A 22500-nucleotide genomic window follows, 5' to 3' on the forward strand; every position below is an offset into this window, starting at 1 on the left:
GGTCCCATAATAAGCAGCAGAACACGTGTGTTTATCGTTTTTTTATTTCTGGTAAGATACAAACATTACATCCATTTTCAGAGAACTGAAGTGTGTTTTCATATGGACCAAATAAAAGGCATTCTCTCTCCGTATCACTTGAGATTCTGTTGAATGTGTTCTGTCTCCCCAGGGGGCGTACGTCTGCTGTCAGACACTCATATCACACTTGAGACAGATAAGTGCTAAAATCAACTCTGACTCTCTGCCGTGATGCATACACTCAGACATAATCCTGTCTCTTTTCTTCCTAAAGCACCATAGAGACATGATCGTTGATTGGCTGGAGCCAAAATCGCTTCAAAGGAAGACACACAAAGAACCCCCCCCCCTTTTTTTTTCTCGACAAGTTGACATTATATAAAAACTATGAATAAAAAATAAGATATGAAAAAATAACATTTCCACACATGTTATGTTTTGTTAATATCCATAGCTCCAGGCCTCGGTTGAGATGGTATTACAGTGGTGTCAAATCTTTGACAGTACAATTTAATTCATTTAAATTTGATGGGAATTGATTGGACAAAAGAAAAACCTATATTCATTAAATAAATTAACAAACTCGAGGTAAACACGTATGCTGCACACATATTGTAAAAAGTGTGCCTTTTCAAATTTATAATTAAGGTTTTTTATTCCTTTTTGTAACCCCAGGGTTGTGGTTAATTATGTACTTAAAAATATATTTAACATCCTGCAAATAAACATTTTAACAAATGTTTGAAAGAACATAATTAGTAACAAATGTAAAAAAAAATGAATTACATTTTATATTGCATCTTTCAAAATGAATCCATCTGGAGCTCATAAATCTCAGCGGAGATTTTCAACCCCTTTTTGAATAAATAAATTGAACCAAATCTTGCATTGACAAATTCTCTGTCAGAATATTTGTAGGATTTATTTCTAAAAATGAACCAGGGAGCACCGAGGCATTGGGTTTGACGGAATGGTGCGGTCCTTCTCTAGTCTGCCGCCTCCCACCAGCACTCTCAGGCCGCTGTAACCCCCCTGGTGGCCAACAGGGGGCAGAGTCAGTTCAGGCAGAGCTCTAGCGCTCAGTAAGGGTACCTGGACACGGAGATGTAGATGATGAACATGCTCTGGTAGGTGACCCGACCCTGCTTGGACAGGGTGGTGGCCTGCACCTTGAGCCGCACAAGCCCGGGGCTGTCCACCGCCCTCAGCGTGAAGATGATGCCCCGCCCCTCCTCGTCCCTGATGCCAAACACCTGTCCACTGAGCCCCGCCTCCCCCTCCTGCTCCTGCACCGAGAAGGAGGTGCGCTCCTGCAGCACCCCGGACTCGGAGAAGGCGGAGAGACGCACCACGTTGTGGTTGGCTGGGATGCCCAGCGGCAGCGTCAGCAGCTTGTACTGCAGCAGCAGGGGGGCGCCGCCCGGGGCGCAGTCCAGCGAGCACGGCCTGTAGCACGTCCTGTGAGAGGGGGGGGCAGAACGTCACTAACAGACCACCAGTCGCACCACCAGTACCATCAGCACCACCACCAGCATCGCCACCACCAGTGCCCCCACAACCACCAACAGTACCAGCATCACCACCAACCAACACACCACCATAGCACCACCACCAGTACAGGTACCACCAACAGCACCAGCAACGGCACCACCACCAGTACCAGCACCACCAACACCAACATCACCACCACCACCAGCACCACCCCTATCACTAGTACCACCATCATCAGTACCGCCATCATCACCGCCATCAACACCACCACCACCAAAAGAGAATAAACAGAATGCATTGTAACACGCGGTCCTACCCGGGGCTTCCTCCTCTCTGGTAGGTGGCTGGACAGGGGGTGTCCAGGCACTGGTATCCCCCCCGGGTGTTGAAGCACATCTGGTTGGGGCCACACTGGATTCTGTCCATGGCACACTCGTTGATGTCTGCGAACACAGCCCCGGTTTGAGTGTGCTGACATACACAGAGTCTGATGTCCTTATCGAAGTGAGCATGTATTATGATACAATCAGTTTTTTTTGTTGTTTTTTACTAGACAGTGAGTTGTTACCTTTACAGCTCCTGCCGTTGGCTAGGAGCTGGTAACCATGGGGACAGAGACACTGGAAACTGCCAATAGTGTTTCGGCAATCGTGTTGGCATGGTTTCCTCAAAACACATTCGTCCACATCTGTAAAGAGGCACGGCAACCCAAACAGGTGAGCAAAACATTTGGATATGAGCTGCTGGCTTCACTTACCTGCCGCAGAAATGGATACAGATCTCAAAGGTTGCGTCCCAAGCGTAAACCGTGAACATCTGTTTCGTATTTTTGCAATCATGCTGTTAGCTCGACTTGGATAAATTCATCGGTGGCCAATGGCTACAAACCCTCAACTGAAAACAAACACTTGACTCTGAGAAACTTCCGTTGCCTCCCCCACTGCGCAATGGAGGACAGTGCGAGGATAGTACAGGGTTTACTATTGAAGAGCTTAATGCCAGTATTTGGCTGTCTTCCAACGACCATAGTGGCACAACCTTTCTGGGGTAAACAGCTCAGGTAATGGAACCATGGGTAGACCCTAGTATACTTCCTTGTAGATTGTTGGTGTTTTTATTTTTTATGCTTTATGAAACAGTGAGAAAGACAGGAAGGTATGGAAGTTAGAGGGGAGAACAGGCAGCAATGCACCTAGGGCAGGATGCACCTAGCTACCCGGGCGCCCGATGGCTGGTGTTTAAATGCCTTTAATGTATGATAAGGACATGTCCCTGCTGCTCTGTGCCCGTGTGACAGAGGCTCTTGCTCGGCCTGTCAGCAGACCCACTCACCAACACACGAGCCGTCCTTGTTGGCGTAGCCCGCGGGGCAGCTCTGCCTGGTGATGCGTGACACCCCGTGGGTGCGGGAGAGGACGGGCGACACCCCGTGGGTGCGGGTGAGGACGGGTCGGCCCAGGGTGGACACCAGCTGGGGGCGGAGCCGGGCCCGGACGCGGGAGCCGTTGGTGAAGGTGTGGCCGCGCTCCAGGCCGGCACAGGAACGCCCGTCGCCCAGCAGCGCCGTGCCGGGGGGGCACGTGCAGCGGAAGCTCCCGGGCACGTTCCGGCAGTGGTGGGCGCACGGGCCGGGAGTCTGTAGGCATTCGTCGACGTCTGAGGACCAGACCGGGGACAAAGACTTAGATACCACCAGGGGCCCGGTGAACGAGCCAATAAGGGGAAGCTCTGACATCATATGTGGGAATGGCCATCCAGATGTACTGGGACAGGTAGGATGGATTCATTCATCACCAGTTTCTCCAATCATCATCAGTTTGTCCAATCAGCAATCAGTTTGTCCAATCACAAATCAGTTGTACTAACACTTGTTGTACCTGATAGGCCATCCGTTCTGATCATTGAGCATCTGGTTTGGACACTCGTCCAAACCACAGGTGATGTCATAAAAAGACAGATTCTGACATGGCTTGTGATTGGTTGCAATAACTCTACACAAGACGGGACACCTGTGGACGCGGAGGTACTTTTGAATACACCTACCTAGACATGGTAGGCCTACTCCCTGCGAGCGATACCCTCGGGGGCACACACAGCCATACCCCCCCACCGTGTTCTGGCAGATCTGGCTGTAGCGGCACATGTGACTCCCGTCCTGGCATTCGTCCACATCTGAAACGTAGGCAATAATGATTCATTCAAAACAACATTCAACATCATTTAGAACTTCTTATTTTTTAAACATACACACACACACACACACACACACACACACACACACAAATCTAACCTGTGAAAATAAATCCTCAATTTGAAAGAGACAGAAAGACAGACCGACAGACAGAGAGAGAGCGACAGAGAGCGAAAGGGAGCGAAAGAGAGCGACAGAGAAAGTCACCCACCAACACAGGCTCCATTGTCTGTCTTGGTCATGCCAGCTGGGCAGCTGTCAAAACACTGGTATCCTCCTTCCGTGTTGCGGCACTGCTGGTGAGCCGGACACACGCTCCTCATGCACTCGTTGACGTCTGCAGCATAGGCATACGGTTACTGCATGTGAAGGCCAATTTTCCACCAGAACCGTCACGGCAGTAAACGGTCGCCGAAAATAATAGAAACCATTATAGTCAAGATAGGCTATTCCATTGGATACGGTCGCGGCACGGCACGGATCTCTCCCCAAACGGGCACTTTGTTTACGATACTTGCCTCTTCTACCTTTGAAGGTTGCCGGTTCGCAGCTGTGTCTCAGAACACTTCTACAGCCAATAAGTTTGCATTTGCTCATGAATATTCATGATCTCACATCGACCCCTATGCAATTCACAGGGTATTTTAATATTATACAGTCTTTCTATGGTATCAATAGCTAATCAGTGGCAAAGAAGAAATGAAGTCTGCGTCGATGCCTTGTCTATTCTCTAATCCCAAATCCGGTGTCGCGAGCGGACCGCTACATTGCCATGACATCTCGAAATAATACCGTATTTAATGAGTTATAATATTGATTGTTGTATTGTATATATATGATGAATGATGCCTATTATAATTATGCACGTCTTGAGCCATCAGACGAAACGTGTCCGGACCACTTCTAGTGGGGATTGCAGTACGGAACACAGCCGCTTCGCTGCCGTGATGCTACTGTGACGGTTCTGGTGGAAATTGGCCTCAGGAGCATCAATGTCCATCCACGCAACTGGAAGCAGTACATATCGTTTATGGGAAGCAAACGTGTTGTTCTCTATGTTTATCACATCGCATCTGCACCCTGACGACAGCTTGTACAGATGTCTACACAGAACGTTCATTTAGTCCCTCATCAATACAAGCCTGTGTGTTGTGTAGTGTGTGCTCTGTGCGAGTGGGGAGGGGCTGACCCAGGCAGCGGGGACCAGAGAGCTGGTAACCAGGGTGACAGATGCAGCGGTAGGACCCCAGCGTGTTGAGACACTGGTGCTGGCACGGAGACACAGAGGACTCCTGGCACTCGTCCACATCTGGAGAAACACCAGCATGAAAACACATTAAGATAGGGCAGCAAAACGATTCAGAATGTTGTATGGTTTGTGATCTCCTTATTTATAAGGAAAAAAATAACTCTATTCAGTCAGATATAATCCCTATTAACTACATCTTATTTACTAGTGAGCTTTTGTCCAATGCATCTTTGGGCAGGTTTAGGGGGGAGGGAATCTTGCTCATTGATGCCTACAGGTAAGACTGCGGACATTGGGAACTAAACCCAGTACCTTTCTCCAACCCATCCCGCCCTCCATCTGTAACGCTGATCATATACAGGCATTGGAATATGAGCAGAGCGTACCTTCGCATGAGCTCCCGGCGGCGCTGGGTTTGAAGCCCGCCCCGCAGCGGGCCTGGCAGCGGTAAGTGCCCACAGTGTTCACACACTGCTGGTTGAAGTGGCACATGTGGGAGCCCTGGGAGCACTCGTCGATGTCTGCAAGACAAGGAAAGCAGGGACGTTGAAGTCTTCCTCCACGGCTCCCTGTGAGATTGCTTGGGGGTCGGTTGGTTGGTCTGTTGGTTTGTCGGTTGGTTGGTCTGTTGGTTTGTCGGTTGGTAGGTCTGTCGGGCGGTTGGTCAGTCATTCGGTGGGTCAGTCGGTCAGTGGTCGGTTTGGGTGGTTGGTTGGTTGGTTGGTTAGTTGGACGTTGGTTGGTTGGACATTTGATGGTTGGTCGGCCGGTTGGTTGGTTGGTAATCGGTTGTTTGACTGGTCGGTTGGTGGGTTTGTCAGTCGGTTGGCAGGTCGTGGCGCAATGAAACCCTTTATTGGATTAAAGTAAACGTCTGGCTTTGTGGTCATCTTATGAAGCTGAATGTCCAAGACAAACTGCAAAATAAGGCAACACACAACTGCTGTAGTTGTTTTTTGCTACTACTACCGCTGCTACTACGGTACCGCCCCACTATACACTACACACTATGTATACTTGTATTTATCTATGCATTTTTTGTTGTATAGTAATAAATTGATCTATGATATAATCTATATGTGGAATCTGATAATCCCTGTTTAACGACCACAGCAGTGCAGTACCACCAGGTTGGACCATGCGAAGCGTCTAAATGCAGGGCAGCCGGCCTGGAAAGAGCAGCGCCCTGCCAGCTGTAATGAGCTCCCTGGGAGCAGGGAGGGCGACGTCGGGCATGGGCATTCATTATTCTCGTAAATGCCACCGCTTTTCTACGGCTCTGTGAGAGATTTTAAGACGGATAAATAAAGTAAATAATGACTGAATGATTTTTGCAAATGGTTTACAGTTTTTCTCAATTGCTTTGGACCAATCCTCAAATGAAATGCTATTTTTCAAAACATAAAATATGATGGGGAATTGTTCAGGACAGATGAGAGTTTGTCATTATTTAAATAAATTGCCAATATTTTAGCTTGTCGATTTAAATTTGTAAGTACAATGGTCGTAAATTTGTACAAATCCAATTGAATGCATCTTTTTGATAAAAGTGATTGGGCCCTATTTTAACGGTCTGAAACGCAAGTGAGAAGCGCCAAACGGAAGTAGCTTTGTGGGCGGGGCTCTGCCGCTGTTGCTATTATACCGGCGGATAAATGACTCTTGTGCCCGACGCAAATCTAAAAAGGGTTGCCCAGAAGTAGCCTAATTATTTGTAGGTGTGGTTTGGGCGTAACGTGCATAAACCAATGAGAGTGCCATCTCCAATCCCCTTTAAGAGCCATGAGCGCATTTTAACCTGACGAGGTGATATCAGCGCGTTTACAGTCTCTGATGAGACAGATGCATGAACAAATGAATTTCAAACTTCAAATGGCTCAGTTTATGGCCAAATAATATGGCCTAATTCACGCATGGAATAGCGTTTTCTTCTACAACATCCGAAATACTGAGTCGTCATGTAAATTGCGGCAAAGAAAACTTAACACACATATGATAACCCTAACCCTAACACACATCGTTTCTTACCAGCATTGTATACATTATCGTTATCGACTTGTGTGTTCCTAATATGCATGTGTCCCCCCGTTAATGTACATAGCTATGGAATGTATTATGCGTTAGGTGTTTAGTTTGCATTTGTTTAGATGGATGCACACACACGCACCTGCATTCATTCATTCTTTTTAACGCTCACTCGCAGTAAAACAATGTTTTCTCACGGTCAAATACTCATCAATAGTAAAAGTTATGGGATTGTACACAATGTCTGTGTCAAGAAAATATTTGCTGTACGGTGTTCGCAGATGCATTGATTTAAACACAACTTATTACCGCTGTATCAGCTGTTCTTTCCCAAATAATTTAACCAACCTTATCATTCAGGCTTACCCTAAAACGAGATTTTGTTTTGGAAGGCTGGGATATAGCCTACTTTGCTTGAGTTTATCATTGTTATTATTATTATTCTAACGCATGGCATAGCCTACTACAGTGTTCATTCATGCAGCCCCTATTGAAAAAAGCTTGAAGTTCCGACCTGCCATGGTACGTCAAAATAGCAACACCAACAGCACTATCCGCTAGTGCACTTAGACCAGGTATTTGTCGGTCAGTTGCGCAACTGCTTCATCAATCTGTAAGATAGCACCATGTATCATTTGCGCCGGTACACATACATGCGTCGTTGTAGAAAGTCAATTGCACTGGATGCAAGATAGGGCCCATTATGTTGGTTCTCAGTAGAATTTGGTGCTCTCCAAAACATGTCAAAAACAATTATTTAACCGTTTCCACATCAACACGGTCAAAAACGGTCAGGCAACTAACCTCTGAACACCATCCAGTGATGTTAAGACGTCAGCGTAGCTCTCCAGTTTAACAGTGCAAGGCTATGCATAATTTATCTTTTTTGTTTCATTGATGTCTTTCAGAATTATATTTTTCTTTGTAAGTTTTCTGTTGGCTGTGTTATTTGATAGTTGTTTTAATAAAAACACAGCAACAATTTCCATGGAAATGTGAGCGCAAGGTATCATATAAAAACTTGTGTTGAAAACTGGTCTCTGAATAGTATTTAGTTTGAAACACATAATTATTCAGTTATCTAGACAGAAATTACATCCTAGTACCGTCAACATAGCGGGTTGATGAAAGAATAGGAGCCTGACTATAACAACAACTATATAACTATATAACAACTATAACGCTACAATCTACACATTTTGATTGTGTAGATTGTACACAAAGTATGAGTTCAATGTTTTGTGTGAGATATGACCAAAATATGAGCCAAAGCAATTGAGGAAAAGTGTAACTCGAATAAATTAAAAGAAAAACAACAATGAATGAATGATTAACTGAATGAGTGAACGAACGAGTGAATGAATAAATGAAAAAGTTAATGAATAAACAAGTGACAGAATTAATGAGTAAATTAATAAACAAGTGAATTGAATTACGGCTTAACAAATGAGTCAGGAGTGGGCGGACGGCCTCTTAACCTGACCTTGGCAGCTGTTGGTTTCCGTGGAGATGGTGAAACCCGAGGGACAGCTGCAGGTGAAGCCCCCCATGACGTTGTTGCAGGCGTGGGAGCAGGTCGATTCCAGAGCACACTCGTCCTCATCTAGCGGGGGTCAGAGAACGCTATAAATGGCTGACAGGAGGTCGGTCCAAACAACATGAAGAAGAAGAAGAAGAACCTACCGGCGCAGAAGGAGGCCATGTCCTCCAGGAAACCCTTTGGACATGCTTCTCCATCCCCGTCTGTAAAGGAGATGTGTGATCAGGGATTGACAGGCGGTGAGGGTAAGGGTTAGGGGTACGGGCGAGGGGGGACTGGTTGAACCCCTAACCCTGTAGGTCAGCATCCCCAGCATGAAATAAGGCAGACGTGCGTTTTACGAGGACATCTGGGATAGAGGTTTCCTCTTAAAACTGCGTTACGCAATGATTTATAGTCTGTCCTGGCGGGGCGGTAACTGATTTCAACGGGTGCCTCGCACCAATCAGATTAAATAACAAAGGGACCCTCTTGTTATTCGGTCTGTTTCCCGATTTCATTGCGTCAATTGTTTTTGATGGACTCTAGACAAGCTCTCTCGCCCTGAGGGAGGGTGGGCGGGGGAGAGGGAGGGAGGGGGCGCGGGGGAGAGGGAGGGAGGGAGGGGGGGAGGGCGAGAGAGGAAGGGAGGCGGGCGGGGGCAGGAGGAGGGGGGAGGGAGAGGGAGGGGAGCGGGAGAGGGAGGGGGAGGGAGAGGGAGGGGGATGGAGGGGGGAGGGACGGAGGCAGGGGAGGGAGGTTGGAGGGGGAGGGAGAGAGGGAGGGGCGGGGGGGAGCACCTGGTAGCATCAGGCTGGCGGTGATGCTGACGTCCAGACTCAGGGAGAAGACGCTGTAGACGCTGTTGATGCCAGAGACCCGGAGCAGCTGCAGCAGGGGCCCCTGGCGCTGAGCCGGGCCCTCGTGGAGGATGGTGTGGTTACAGCGCAGCATCAGCGGGGCCCTGTCGGGCCTCTGGTGGGGCTGCTGCTGGGAGGACCAGGAGTACAGCTGGCCCCGGCCCGTCTGCACGTATGACTCGTCGAAGTCCTGGTCGTCAGGGAGAGGGGGGGAGGGGGGCAGGAAGTAGAAACAAACAAATACAAAAATGTGTTTTGCTCTTGCTATAAGATAGATATACTGGGGCTTTATTCATCGACGAGGGGAAACGAAGGCATCACAGCAGCTCACATCAAAAACAGTCAAATGATAATAATAAAGTAAGTGACGATAGAATAAAATGTATCTGTATCACAAAGTGTAAGACTTTTACATTTACTGTACATAAAGTTGACTGAGAGGACCTAGGTGTTGCAGGTACAATGTAAAATGAGATGTGATGGGGTGGACAGACCTGCAGGGCCAGGTGGGAGGTGGCTAATGACGGAGGGCAGAAGCCGTTGACCACGATGTCGATGAGCAGGACGCCCTCGGAGTCCAGGCCCCGGGCAACGTGGGTGAGGCGCAGGACCTCCCCTAGGGGGGTGGAGAGACACATCCATACAGGTAAACAGAGAGGCTCAGTCAAGGTACCGTTGCATGGTATCATATGCAAAACTGAGCAAACCACTGCTTCCATTGGTGAATAGTATACACAAGCCCTCTGTTGGATGTTTTAGGGACTGCAGAAGCAACAGGTTATTCCTGACATGGATATTGAGATTTCAATGTTAGAATGTTTATCTTGTCGGTCCTACTTTTTAATAATGTATCTTCTTATTTTATTTGAATATATTTTACTCATCTATTTAGCCAAAGTAAACTTGTGTCGAGAGAGGATCTAGTTGCATATCGACAGGCAATTTTTAATAATGTAAGGGCTACGGTTATTAAAAAATGTATTTTTTATTTTGTGATGTGGTTCTTCAATCCCACGTCGGGCAGTCGTCTGACAACACCCTGTTAAAAGTTCAGAGACCGGTCCCGGGTGGATTCCATTAACAACCACCAGGACCATGGAGACAGCAGACTCTCACAGACCCTCTGTGCTGCTGCTGCTGCTGCCCTGACGCTCACCGGACTCAAACTCCAGCTGGGACTCCTGTCTGAAGAGGCCCTGGGTCAGGGAGAAGCCGTTCCTGGCGGCTCCACTCTGCAGCACGGCACTCCAGTAGATGGGGGTGAAGACCGACACCAGCACTCGCAGCAGCGGCCCTGGGGACACACCATCACAGAGGGGTCACAGGGTCAGCGCGTTTACGAGGGCGGAGGTGTCCCGGGATCCTTGCTTCACCTCCCCGTGGTTTCATCTCCCATGTGTGACGTCACGCCATATGAGCGATCGTATAGCAGGCGTCTCCACACATGCTACGCACTCGTGGTTCTGTGAGGCGCCTTGGAGGGACGCAGCCACCAAATGGCATGCATTATATCGTTATTAATGTACGGCTGTTTCTATTGAAACCAGTTATTGTTCAGCTAGAAGAAAAATAAATGAGGGGAAATTTATATTTCAAACATTTGATGTAGATTTCTGACATTGAGTTGTTCTTTCTCATCAGAAAGCTGAATAATCGTATGGACATGGGTGGTTTTATCATTGTAAATGAGCTATTCCCGCTGTTATCCAGTGTGACTTTACAGTGAATGGACAAACAGGTAATCTAAGGTGCAGATAGGATTCAGTAAACATGCCTACAGGTTAATGACCAACCTAGAAGCATTATTATTCAAAATAATAATTTGTGAGTCTATCTGATGGTAGATTATGGACCGTGAAGACCAAAGCCAGAAACTTCGGTCCTGGCTCTGTACTCACCCACGCTGGGGGGGATATTGTCCAGGTGGGCGTTCAGCGTGCTGGTGCCCAGTTCCTGGTTGTCCGTGATGTTGGCCTCCAGGAAGGCCACCCCGAACTCCCTCTCGTTCACCATGCCGATCAGGCTGCCTCGGGCCTTGCGGGGGGACTCACCTGTTTCCAGAGAGGGGGATCAGGGTTAGGAGGGTCATGCAGGCCAGCCTACCTACACACTCACTGATCATGACGTGAGTGTGCGTTGACCCCCTGGGGTTCCACTGTTTTGTTGGTTTGTTCGTTCAATGATTCCTTTATGTTGTTTGATCACATTATTATTATTTTCTTCAACTTTCCAGAACTAAAATAATTAAAATGCAAAAACAAGTTAGCAATATGAACCAAGGTCCCACCTGGGCAGAGCCCAGCCTGACATTTCCTGGAATCCACACTGGAGCCGTCACATGACCTGCCCCCATTGGCTGGCTCCGGGTTGTTGCATGACCTGATTCGCTCCTGGAAGCCCTGTCCACAGCTGCTGCTGCACGGCCCCCACTCCTCCCAGCCGGAGAAGCCCCCGTTGACTGTGTCATGACAGACGGAGGGATGACCGAGTGTTTCATAATTACAAACCGCAATATGTAATACTGAAACAATGCAAGGCTGGGGTAGTTTGAAATGTTTCAGATGAAGTAGATACAATAGTAGAGGAAAAAAAAAGAGAAAACACGAAGATTGCTTCAAGATCTACATGGAAACTAACTCAGAGACCAAATGACATCATATACCAGCCGTCGACTGACACACACACACGTGCACGTGTGTCTTCGTCTAGGAGGGGAAAAAGCATGTAAATCTGAACCAGTTGGTCCCATAACAGAACTCACCCTGAACTTTAAGACTTATGGTTCTCTCAGCAACCCCAGCTTCACTCTCTGCCACACACTGGTACTCCCCTGCATCTCCAGCCTGCGGAACCCCCCCCCCCCCCCCACACCACACACAAACACACACAACACACACCATACACACACAAACACACACACACACACACACACACACACACACACACACACGCACACACACACACACACACACCACACACACTCACAGACACACAGACACACACAAACACAGTTAATTACTCCAAAAGGCCCTGAATGAAGAAAGGAGTCATATTTCTGTTACACCTGCAAACACCTTTAGGGCATCTTTATGCTAAATAGCCGACATCTGATAAAGCCACACCACAATTCTTTGTCTGTACCTCAGCAACTGAAGCGTCATTGAAAAAGTGAATTTTACAGTTCGATTGTCATTGAGTTTGAGTGGAGTAAAGTCATCCATCTGTGTTAGTCTCATCCGCGGGATCCGCAGATTACTGCAGCGCCTGAGAGACTCAACAAGATCATTGACTTAAAAAGGGAGGGGAGGCAGAAGGCTGGAACATCTCCCTCACCGGGCTGCTAATGCAGTTAGCCCTCGCTACCCCTCCCTGGGCTGGAACGACTCCCATCTGATGGTGCTGGGAGTGGAGGGGAGGGCAGCTTGCAGTGGCAGTCACACACACACACACACACACACACACACACCACACACACACACACACACACACACCACACACACACACACACACACACACACACACACACACACACACACACCCCCCCACCCCACCCCCCCACCCACCCACCCACCCACCCACCCACCCACCCACCCACACACACACACACACACACACACACACACACACACACACACACACACACACACCACACACACACACACACACACACACAACATACACACAAACATTCTCATAGAAACACATAAACACATATTCACAAACCCACACACACACATTCACACACACACACACACACACACACACACACACACACACACTAACACACACACACACACACCAACACATACGCTTTGGCTGAAAACAGGAATGACGCTCCCAATGAATTCTGATCTGTTTTCTTTAATAACCCTGAAGAGCGCAGAAGAGGAATAAACCGTTTCTCCATCAGGCCCTCAAAGTAACGTCAACCGTTGGGACTGGAGGCCCCTGAAGTGGAGCAGGGGGAGGTGTGGCTGTGATGCAGGGCCTCACCGTGACGCTGTGCAGGGCCAGGGAGCCGTTGTGGAAGGTGGTCAGCCTGAGGGAGCGGAGCAGCAGCGGCCGGCCGTCCCGGAGCCAGCGCAGGGCCGGGGGGGGGTTCCCGTGCACGGGGCAGTCCAGCATGGCCGTGTCGCCCTGCACCGCCGTCTGGGACATGCGAGCCTCCCCCTTCAGCACCGGGGGCTCTGGGGGGGGACACCATCGTGGTGAATGTTACACACAGAGACCACAGCTGAGAGAGACATGTAGACGTGTGTGTGAGAGTTACAAAATGTTTTAGAATCATTATACTGTATCATATACGATGTTACGATCTTTACTTTGTTTCTAGTTACTTTAAAAAGGGTTTTTGTTTTGTATAAAGTAAATTTGTTCCTAGAGATTCCACTTTTCCTTAAGTATTGTAAACGGTGATGAATAGTTGTTGGTGAGGGTTGGGGGCAAACGAGTTTGCCTTCAACTTCAACTTCATATTACAAATGATGTTAAGAAAAAACAACAACTTCTGGACTCTGAAAGGCCTTGGCTCACCTCTAGGGCTGCTAGATTATGGAAAGAAAATCATAATCACGATTATTTCGGTCAAGATTGAAATCATGATTATTCAAACGATTACTTTGAGTTTGAAAATATGAGGCATTTCTCTCCAACCCTCCAAAAAAACAAAGAACTTTGAAATTTCCCCCTTAAAAAAATACACAAAATGTTAAAATAGCAAATGTTCAGATCAAAAATAATAATAGATAAATATGTATCCAGCTGTTCTGTAAATTCAATAAGATTTATTGAATTTAATGAATAAAATATCTATACCTATAAAAAACATAAAACCTTGCTCTATTCGATTAGATTAGTTTTTTTAAGATCTTTTGACGTAAAAATCTTAATCGCAATCAAAATTCGATTGATCACACAGCCCTACTCACCTCTGATGCGGACGAATGAGAGTGCCCGGATGGAGCCCACGCTGTTCTCCGCCACGCACACGTAGGTCCCGGCGTGGGCAGAGCTGACCTTCTCCACCAGTAAGGAGCTCCGGCCCGACTCGTCCACAGTCGCCCCTGCACCATTAAGTACCTCACGTTAGGGGATATTGTTTGATATCGCAGGGTTACAGGTTTACAGATATGGAGATGTGTAAACCCCAAGAACCTCTGGTTTATATTATCGTGTTTTATTATATTTGTTTTTTCTTTTATTCTTGTCAGGCATTTAGTGCATCTGCTGCATAAAAGGTGTATTATGATTACAGTTGCATTGAATGACTGCTTGATATTCTAGTCAAGTCTAGTCTCCTCAGTAAAGTATTTGCTTTTAGTCAAATTTGAAACCAACCTTGTTATCTCAGATAATAGCGTAAGGATATGTTGTTTTGTTTTGTAGTTTCTTGATGAAGGTTGAATAGGGCCACATTATTGGGGTTAGGGCTAGGGTTAGCTTTAGGAGTAGCATGTGTGTGTGCCACGATGGGATGTGTGTTGTACCTGGGTAGGGACTGTTGTTGGCTGTCCAGTGGATGACAGGCGTGGGGGTTCCCTGTGCGTGGCAGGACAGGGCCAGACTCTGACCCACGTTGAGGGTCACGTCACCCGGCATCTCCTTGAAGACGGGCCTCATGTTGACGGACAGGCGGACATCTTGTCTGACGGAACCCGCAGAGTTGGCTGCCACACAGGTGAACACACCTCCGTCTCCTGGCTGTAGGAGAAGAAGGTGTTCCTTTAAATACTAACAAGTAAATACACAATTACTGTCTGCAGGGTATTATAACAAATGTGATCGCTGACCTCCGCCCTCTCGATGATCAGCTCCCCCGATCGCAGGACGGTGAATTTGCCAGGACGGTTGGGCACGGCGGCCCCGTCTTTCTCCCAGGAGACCCTGGGCTCGGGGGACCCCTGGGCGGAGCAGGGCAGGAAGGCCTGGAAGCCCTGGACCACCGACAGCTCTGATTGGCCGGCGAGAATCATAGGAGGTACTGAAGGCAGAAAGACAGCTGGTTAGATAGTTATTGACATTGTCAAGGAAAAGAAAGAAAGAAAGAAAGAAGAAAGAAAGGAAAAGAAGAGAAGAAGAAAGAAAAGAAAGAAAGAAAAGAAAGAAAGAAAGAAAGAAAGAAAGAAAGAAGAAAGAAAGAAGAAAAGAAGAAAGAAAGAAGAAGAAAGAAAGAAAGAAAGAAGAAAGAAAGAGAAAGAAAGAAAGAAAGAAAGAAGAAAGAAAGAAAGAAGAAAGAAAGAAAGAAAGAAAGAAAGAAAAGAAAGAAAGAAAGAAAGAAAGAAAGAATGAGGGAGAAATAAATAGGAAGAAAGGTAGGAAGAAAGGAAGAGAGGATGAACAAACAAACAAATGAACGATCTGAATAAATACAGAAAGAAAGAAAGGAGAAAGAAAGAGAGAAAGAAACAAAGAAATAAAGTAAGCGAGAGGACCGACCCTGGATCCCTAGCCTCATGTCGTGGCTGGCACGGCCGGCGAGGTTCCTGGCCGTGCAGGTGTACACGCCCGCGTCGCTGCGCTGCGTGGCGCTGATGCTCAGCGTTCCGTTGGCGAAGATGCGTACGTGAGCGCCGTCCAGGAGGGGCCTCCGGTCTTTGTACCATGTGACCTCCGGCTGGGGCTGCCCGTCAGCCACGCACTCCAGGCTGACCGCCTGGCCCAGCACCGCCACGTACTCCACCCTGGGGACGCTCAGCACCGGCGGGACTGGAGGGGCAACAGGGCCAACAGACATGGAGTCACATGGGCTCAGTGTTTAGAGAGAGACAGTGATCAAATGGGGGTGCTTTAGAGCACTGCAGGGGGAACAAAATGAAACATAATTTGTTTTCACCCTCAGCTAGTTTAAATTGTTGGCGGAGAATCCGTGAATTCTCAAGCATTCTCCTTTCTCTTTGTTGACGAAATCTTGTCTGTTCCAGGAAGAGACTTTTTTCTCCCAAAGATGTTTTTGTGCAGGTGAAGGGGGTACTCAGCTGAATATATATCTTTGTTTATTTGTTTAAATTTTCCTCATCACCATAAAGGTGTTTTTCCTTCACAAAGTGAGTTTAAAGTAGGTCCAGACACTTATTTCCTGGCACTCCAGTCAGGTCAATTAATAACAAGTGTTTATTTACCTTGAAGCACTAGTTTGGTCTGGCCCACGGCTGTGCCAGCCTCATTCTGCGCCAGACACTGGTACGTCCCTGCGTCGCCCAGGGTGACTCTGGAAAACTTGAGTGCTCCGTTGGAGAGCACAGCCAGTCTGTGTCCTGTCGTAGAAAGAGAGCTGGATTCAGGTCCTTAGGGTAGCCTGGTGGAGGGGCTTGCTGTGCATCGATCCATGTGTCTGGTGCAGTGTTTGGGGTTAGAGGATGGTTAAGGTCATGCGTAGACGTGGTCGCGGTCCATACCTGCCGAGATGGCTATTCCCTCTCTCTGCCAGACGATGGAAGGCCTGGGGAACCCGTGGACCTCACAGGAGAGAACGGTTCCGTGGTGCAGAACCACCTGCACCTCTTCTGCCATTGGTCGGATCTCAGGAGGCTCTGATCATGACCAATACACGTTCACATGGTTAACAAAGGAAAGGGCCGAGGCTATTGGTCCTCACAGACACCCAGAGAGGTGGACCGCCTTACCTTGCACGGTGAGCGTGACATGCTTGTGTGCCACACCGACGGGGTTGCGGGCCGAGCAGGTGTACCGGCCCGCGTGGCTCGGAACCGCAGCCAAGATCTCAAGCACACCTGCAGAAGTGACATGGCAGATACAGGAAACAAAGCACTATGATGATGAAGATGATGTCTTCATCACATATGAGAAATAGCTTTTATTTGTCAAATGTCTATTGTTAGATGTTTTATTCAGTGTTATAATAGATCATAGTACATCCTACCAGTAGGCAGAATCCTGTACGCTCCCCCTCTCAGGCTCAACTTGGCCCCGCCCCTGGTCCAGATGACGGCGGGCGCCGGCCGGCCCTGTGCGTGACAAGGCAGCGAGACAGCGGCCATCTTTACAGCGGTGACCGCGGTGACATCGTCTTCAATAGACGGCGGAACTGAACGACAAGGAATCAACACAATCCGATCACAAACCCCTTGTGATCAAATCACACTGAGTCACGGTGAGGTCATGGTCACGTCACGGTGAATCCACTTTGACGTCAAGGTGACATTATGGTGTGGCATCGTCGTCGGAGCGTTACCTTGCAGGAGCACCTCGATGACCCTGCGCTCCTCTCCGACCACGTTGACGGCGGTGCACTCAAAGTAGCCCTCGTCCTCATTGGATGGGGAGGCCACCACAAGGGAGCCGGAGGAGAGCAACCTGGAGCCGACCACAGAGACACGGGTTCATCAGACGCCCTGAGCCACGGGACGGCGTGCCGCGACCACAGGCCCACCGGGGTGAAGGAGCTCACCTGTACGCCCCGGGCTGCTGGTTGATGTCTAGCGGGGTGCCGTTCCTCTTCCAGGTGACCTGGGGAGCAGGTATCCCCTTGGTCTCACAGCTCAGCACAGCTCTGACGCCCGTGGTCACGGTCACGTTGAAGGGCCCGGGGATGATGGAGGGGCCAACTGAGCAGGGGGGGGGGGGGGGGGGATACACGACCGGGTCAGACAGCAGGCAGCGGCCTCGGATTTGTTTGGTAATTGAGTCTGTGTTGTTCAGGTGTCATTTGTAGTTATGTTTACATTAAGTTGTTGTATTTTACCCAAAGGGGATATATTCACCCTACACACACACATTCACATTTCACACATACTACAAACACACGCACACACACAACGCACACACACACACACAGACACACACGTACACACACACAAACGCACACACTGCACCGTCATGGGTCAGTTGAAGCATGACTCTACATACCCTGCATACAGAGGTCACTCAAGCTCAGTTTTAAGTCTTATAGGCATCTCGTTTGTGGGTATGCAAAAGTAGGGTAACAACGTTCTACAATTCTATAATTTATCATTTCTAAGTACCACAACATCATATCCAAAACCCTTCATTAGCGGGAGTGGTAGTCACCGAACACGCGGAGGTCCATCCCCCGGTGGTCCGAGCCCGCCTGGTTGGAGACGGTACAGTAGTAGCGCCCGGCGTCACTCAGCTGGACGTCCTGAACACGCAGGGAGCCCTCAGAGAGCAGGTACCTTAAACACGCAACGCACAACCGTGAACACACAACACTAACCCAACCGTGAGAACACAGCCTAAACACAACCCTGAACACGCAACACAAACGCAACCTTAAACACACAGCACAAACAAAACCCAGAACACAACGAACAAACACAACCCTTAACACACAACGGACAAACACATCCCTTAACCACAAACACAACCGTATACACACACCACAGACACAACCCTCAACACAGGCCGCAGGCCTCGCCCAGATCCTCTCAGCCATCCCCACCCAGTAAGTATAATCCCTCATCAGTCTCAATAACACCCAATCTTGTGCACACGACCAGACATGGGACACGGTGGCGTGGTTACTTTAATCAAACCATCTGACCACATTTGACACGTTGATTGACACTGAGCCGTCTGACACGAGCCCCGGTCTGCACAAACAAAAACAGAGCACATACTTATTGCTGTCATGACTCAGCGGGAAGCCGTCCTTCCTCCAGGTGACGGTGGGGGAGGTGTCGCCCAGGGCCTCACACGGCAGCACCGCGTCCTGGCCCTGGTGGGCTGTCACCAGGGAGCTGCTCTCCTTGATCACCGGGGGCACTGGAGCGATGGGAGGATGCAGAGAAAACCAGGTCAGTATCAGCGTATGTCTTTATACACACAACTAAGGTACCATCATATAGTAGTCACACAACTGTAGTATCATCAGGTTGTTGACACACAACTATGGTACCATCATATAGTAGACACACAACTATAGTATCATCATGTTGTTGACACACAACTTTGGTACCATCATATAGTAGACACACAACTATAGTATCATCATGTTGTTGACACACAACTTTGGTACCATCATAGAGTATATACACAACTATAGTGGCATCATGTTGTAGATACACAACTATGGTACCATCATATAGTATATACACAACTATAGTGGCATCATGTTGTAGATACACAACTATAGTACCATCATGTAGTATACACACAACTATAGTACCATCATATGGTATACACAGAATTATAGTACCATTATATAGTATTCACACAACCATAATATCATAATTTAGTATATGCACAACCATAGTATCATCATTTAGTATATAAACAACTATAGCATCACAATGTTGTGTATACAAAACTATTGTATCATCATATTGTAGGTCCAAATTACCTATTATAACTGTGGGTAAATCAAAAAGAATGTTTAATGTATTCTATTAATTTGAGGTGGTCCAGCCACCCAGACTAAGAGAGACTCTCCACGATGTAGCTCTGTATAAACTGTTAATAATGTGTTATAACATGGACTGACAGAGAATCTCCACACTGAAGTAGAGGCTGGTACTGCCCGCCATGTTGGTGACCACGCAGCTGTAATGTCCACTGTCCTCGGGTCGGACCTCCTGGATCTCCAGGTACTGCCCCCCCGCCAGCTTCTGGATGTGACCGCCCAGCTGACAGAAGAAGAAAGACATCACATTATTTTATATTTTGAGTGTTTTTTTTGTGATCCATGACCCTTTGTGACGAGCTTCTCTACCTGCAGTTTGACGTCATCCTTGTACCACTCTATCTCAGGAGCGGGGTCACTGTCAGCCAAACACTCCAGGGTCAGGTGTCCCTTGGAGGCCACCGTCACGGTCCTCACCTCACCCGAGCCCAGGAGAGTCGGGGGCACTGGAAGAGAGACACACAAGCGTGAGACAGCTTGATGCATTAGAGATGAGATTAGATGAGATGAGATGAGATGAGATGGAGCTCTTTCTGTTGTTTTCTGTTGTTGCGTGTACTGCTGTAACACCTGATGTAACACCTCAAAAGTATAGTTAACATCTGTATCAACTCTAAAAATATACAAGCAATGAGACCTCTATTTTTGGATGAACAGGGAGATGTGACTAAAGGCCCTCGATCACAACACACACCCACATGGGCCTTTCTTTTACAGCATGGAAAAACTATTTAAACTTGAGCCAGAAAGAAACAAGGGAGAAAAAGTGATTAATTAGGGCTGAGGTAAACGACCAGAGGACATCAGGGTTCTTTCGTCATATGCTTGAGCTCTTGGCCAAGAGGAACACAATGTATTACCCTGGACGCGGACCCAGTGGTTCCGTCCGTCCTCTCCTGCCGGGCTGCTGGCCAAGCAGGTGTACAGCCCCGCATCCTCCACCTGAAAGAGCAGCACATCAATCACCTTGAGCTGCGGTACAACCGGAAGATAGTTCTATGCCTGCTGCCGGGAAAGAGTTTCACTGTAGAGTTCAACAAAGCAAGAAGAACACCACCCGTTTTATAACGTAACGCATAGAACGTTTGAAACGCACTTATTGTATGTTGTACATCCTTGCACTTAAAAATAGTACTTATCTATCTTTGTTATTTGCGGGGAATGGGTCAACCTAGTGATTGTTTGTGCTTGGCACATGGTTCTATGAAAATGCTTACTGTACAGCGACAGCGATATATCGTTGTCTCTTTTTATTGACAAATGTACTTATTGTAAGTCGCTTTGGATAAAAGTGTCTGTTAAATGCCCTAAATCTAAATCTACCAGTAAAAGTTGCGTCAGAACAGTATGAGGGCACACTTGCATGCTAGTCATTCCATTAATTTTCCTCCATTACACTTACCTCCACTTTGCTTATTTTGACGAAGCGTCCCTCCTCCGTCACCACCTCCGGCCGCTCCATGGGACGTCCGTCTTTGAGCCAGCTGAGGGTGGGCGGGGGGACCCCCACGGCCGTGCACTCCAGCTCTAGGGGGCTGTTTACGGCCAGGGTCAGCTCATTGGGGGACCCCGTGCTGGATATCTTCGGGGGCTCTGGGGAAAAGCAACAGAGTGCAACACAGTTTCAAGCCCCATCCACCAATCACATGCCTGCACAATATTCTGGTGAACCAATCAATACATTTTAAGCAATACAAAGACTATTTAAATGTAGCTGTTGTTTTACCTTAGTTTATTTCATTTACGGATATATTGCAGATATAAGTGTATTCTAGTTATCACAATCTATATTTTTATGTTTATTTGTAAACATACTTATATTCTCTGTTTAATTGTCACTGTCCGTTGAGGCCCCTGAATTTGCTGTCTCATCACAACTGATCTTATCTCATTTATTTGACATTCATTTACATTTAGGGCATTTAGCAGACGCTTTAATCCACACATTCCCACGCCGAAAGCGGAGTCAATCATGCAAGGCCTGCTCTCCAGGAGCAGTAAGGGTTAAGGGTCTTACTCAGGGACACTCTAGGTGCTAGGAGGTTCCAAGGATTGAACCAGCAATCTTCCGGTTCCGAGAAAACACTCTCTACCTCCTGAGCTAAGCCGCCTCTTCATTCAGAAGGAAGTGCCCCAGACATGTCCAGCATTGCTTTATGGTGTGAGTTGTACCGAGCACGGTGAGGTTGAAGCTCTTGGTGCTGCTGCCCGCCTGGTTGCTGGCCACGCAGCTGTAGAGCCCCCCGTCAGAGGGGGCCACGTCGGGCAGCTGCAGCCGCGTCTCGCGGCCGTCCAGCAGCAGGTTGCGGTGCAGCGACAGCGGCTGGCCATCCTTCAGCCAGGTCAGGGTGGGCGGGGGCACGCCCCGCGCTTCGCACGTCAGGGTCACCAAGGAGCCCTGCACCACCGTGACGGGCTCCACCGGCTCCACACGGTCCACACCAGGGGGCGCTGTGGGGCCGACACCCGGGGAGGTGGGGGTTAAACCGAATTTAGCACTAGGTGTGAAATTAGCCTTGAAAAGCTGTTTCATAATGTGCCCTGATTTAGTGACATCACAAGTAGGAGTGTCCACCCAGATGGATGCTGGGTAGATCAGCCTACCAGCCTAAGGGACTGTAGAGACTGGTAGGCTGATCTATCCAGCATCAATGTAGCTCCACTCCCACCAGTGATGTCACCAAGTCACATGGTGCAGGGCAGACTCTGAAACGGCTTGCGATGGCTAATGACTCTCACACCGGCTGGTCAAACAGGGGCCTTTTG

General features: G+C 48.2%; 1 protein-coding gene across 1 annotated transcript in view; it reads right to left on the reverse strand.

Annotated features, from left to right (window-relative positions):
* Nucleotides 1–26: 26 nt before the first annotated feature.
* Nucleotides 27–22500, reverse strand: part of hmcn2 (hemicentin 2) — a 63394-nt gene continuing 40920 nt past the window's right edge. The window contains exons 48-81 of the mRNA XM_030359043.1: nt 21907–22185; nt 21137–21327; nt 20595–20676; nt 20044–20180; nt 19816–19957; nt 18953–19097; nt 18384–18508; nt 17764–17920; nt 17548–17669; nt 17236–17400; nt 16979–17086; nt 16751–16885; nt 16475–16609; nt 15792–16061; nt 15146–15336; nt 14843–15056; nt 14285–14419; nt 13350–13543; nt 12118–12199; nt 11644–11814; nt 11255–11407; nt 10513–10650; nt 9851–9972; nt 9297–9546; nt 8661–8720; nt 8461–8580; nt 5339–5473; nt 4893–5012; nt 3915–4040; nt 3556–3684; nt 2845–3168; nt 2081–2200; nt 1829–1955; nt 27–1479 (exon numbers count right to left, since the gene is read on the reverse strand). Of these exons, the coding sequence (XP_030214903.1) occupies nt 1101–1479; nt 1829–1955; nt 2081–2200; nt 2845–3168; nt 3556–3684; nt 3915–4040; nt 4893–5012; nt 5339–5473; nt 8461–8580; nt 8661–8720; nt 9297–9546; nt 9851–9972; nt 10513–10650; nt 11255–11407; nt 11644–11814; nt 12118–12199; nt 13350–13543; nt 14285–14419; nt 14843–15056; nt 15146–15336; nt 15792–16061; nt 16475–16609; nt 16751–16885; nt 16979–17086; nt 17236–17400; nt 17548–17669; nt 17764–17920; nt 18384–18508; nt 18953–19097; nt 19816–19957; nt 20044–20180; nt 20595–20676; nt 21137–21327; nt 21907–22185 (5483 nt within the window). The 3' untranslated portion in view covers nt 27–1100. The remainder of the gene's footprint in view (nt 1480–1828; nt 1956–2080; nt 2201–2844; nt 3169–3555; nt 3685–3914; nt 4041–4892; nt 5013–5338; nt 5474–8460; nt 8581–8660; nt 8721–9296; nt 9547–9850; nt 9973–10512; nt 10651–11254; nt 11408–11643; nt 11815–12117; nt 12200–13349; nt 13544–14284; nt 14420–14842; nt 15057–15145; nt 15337–15791; nt 16062–16474; nt 16610–16750; nt 16886–16978; nt 17087–17235; nt 17401–17547; nt 17670–17763; nt 17921–18383; nt 18509–18952; nt 19098–19815; nt 19958–20043; nt 20181–20594; nt 20677–21136; nt 21328–21906; nt 22186–22500) is intronic.

Source organism: Gadus morhua, chromosome 6 (assembly GCF_902167405.1).
Source record: "Gadus morhua chromosome 6, gadMor3.0, whole genome shotgun sequence".
Taxonomy (NCBI): Eukaryota; Metazoa; Chordata; class Actinopteri; order Gadiformes; family Gadidae; genus Gadus; species Gadus morhua.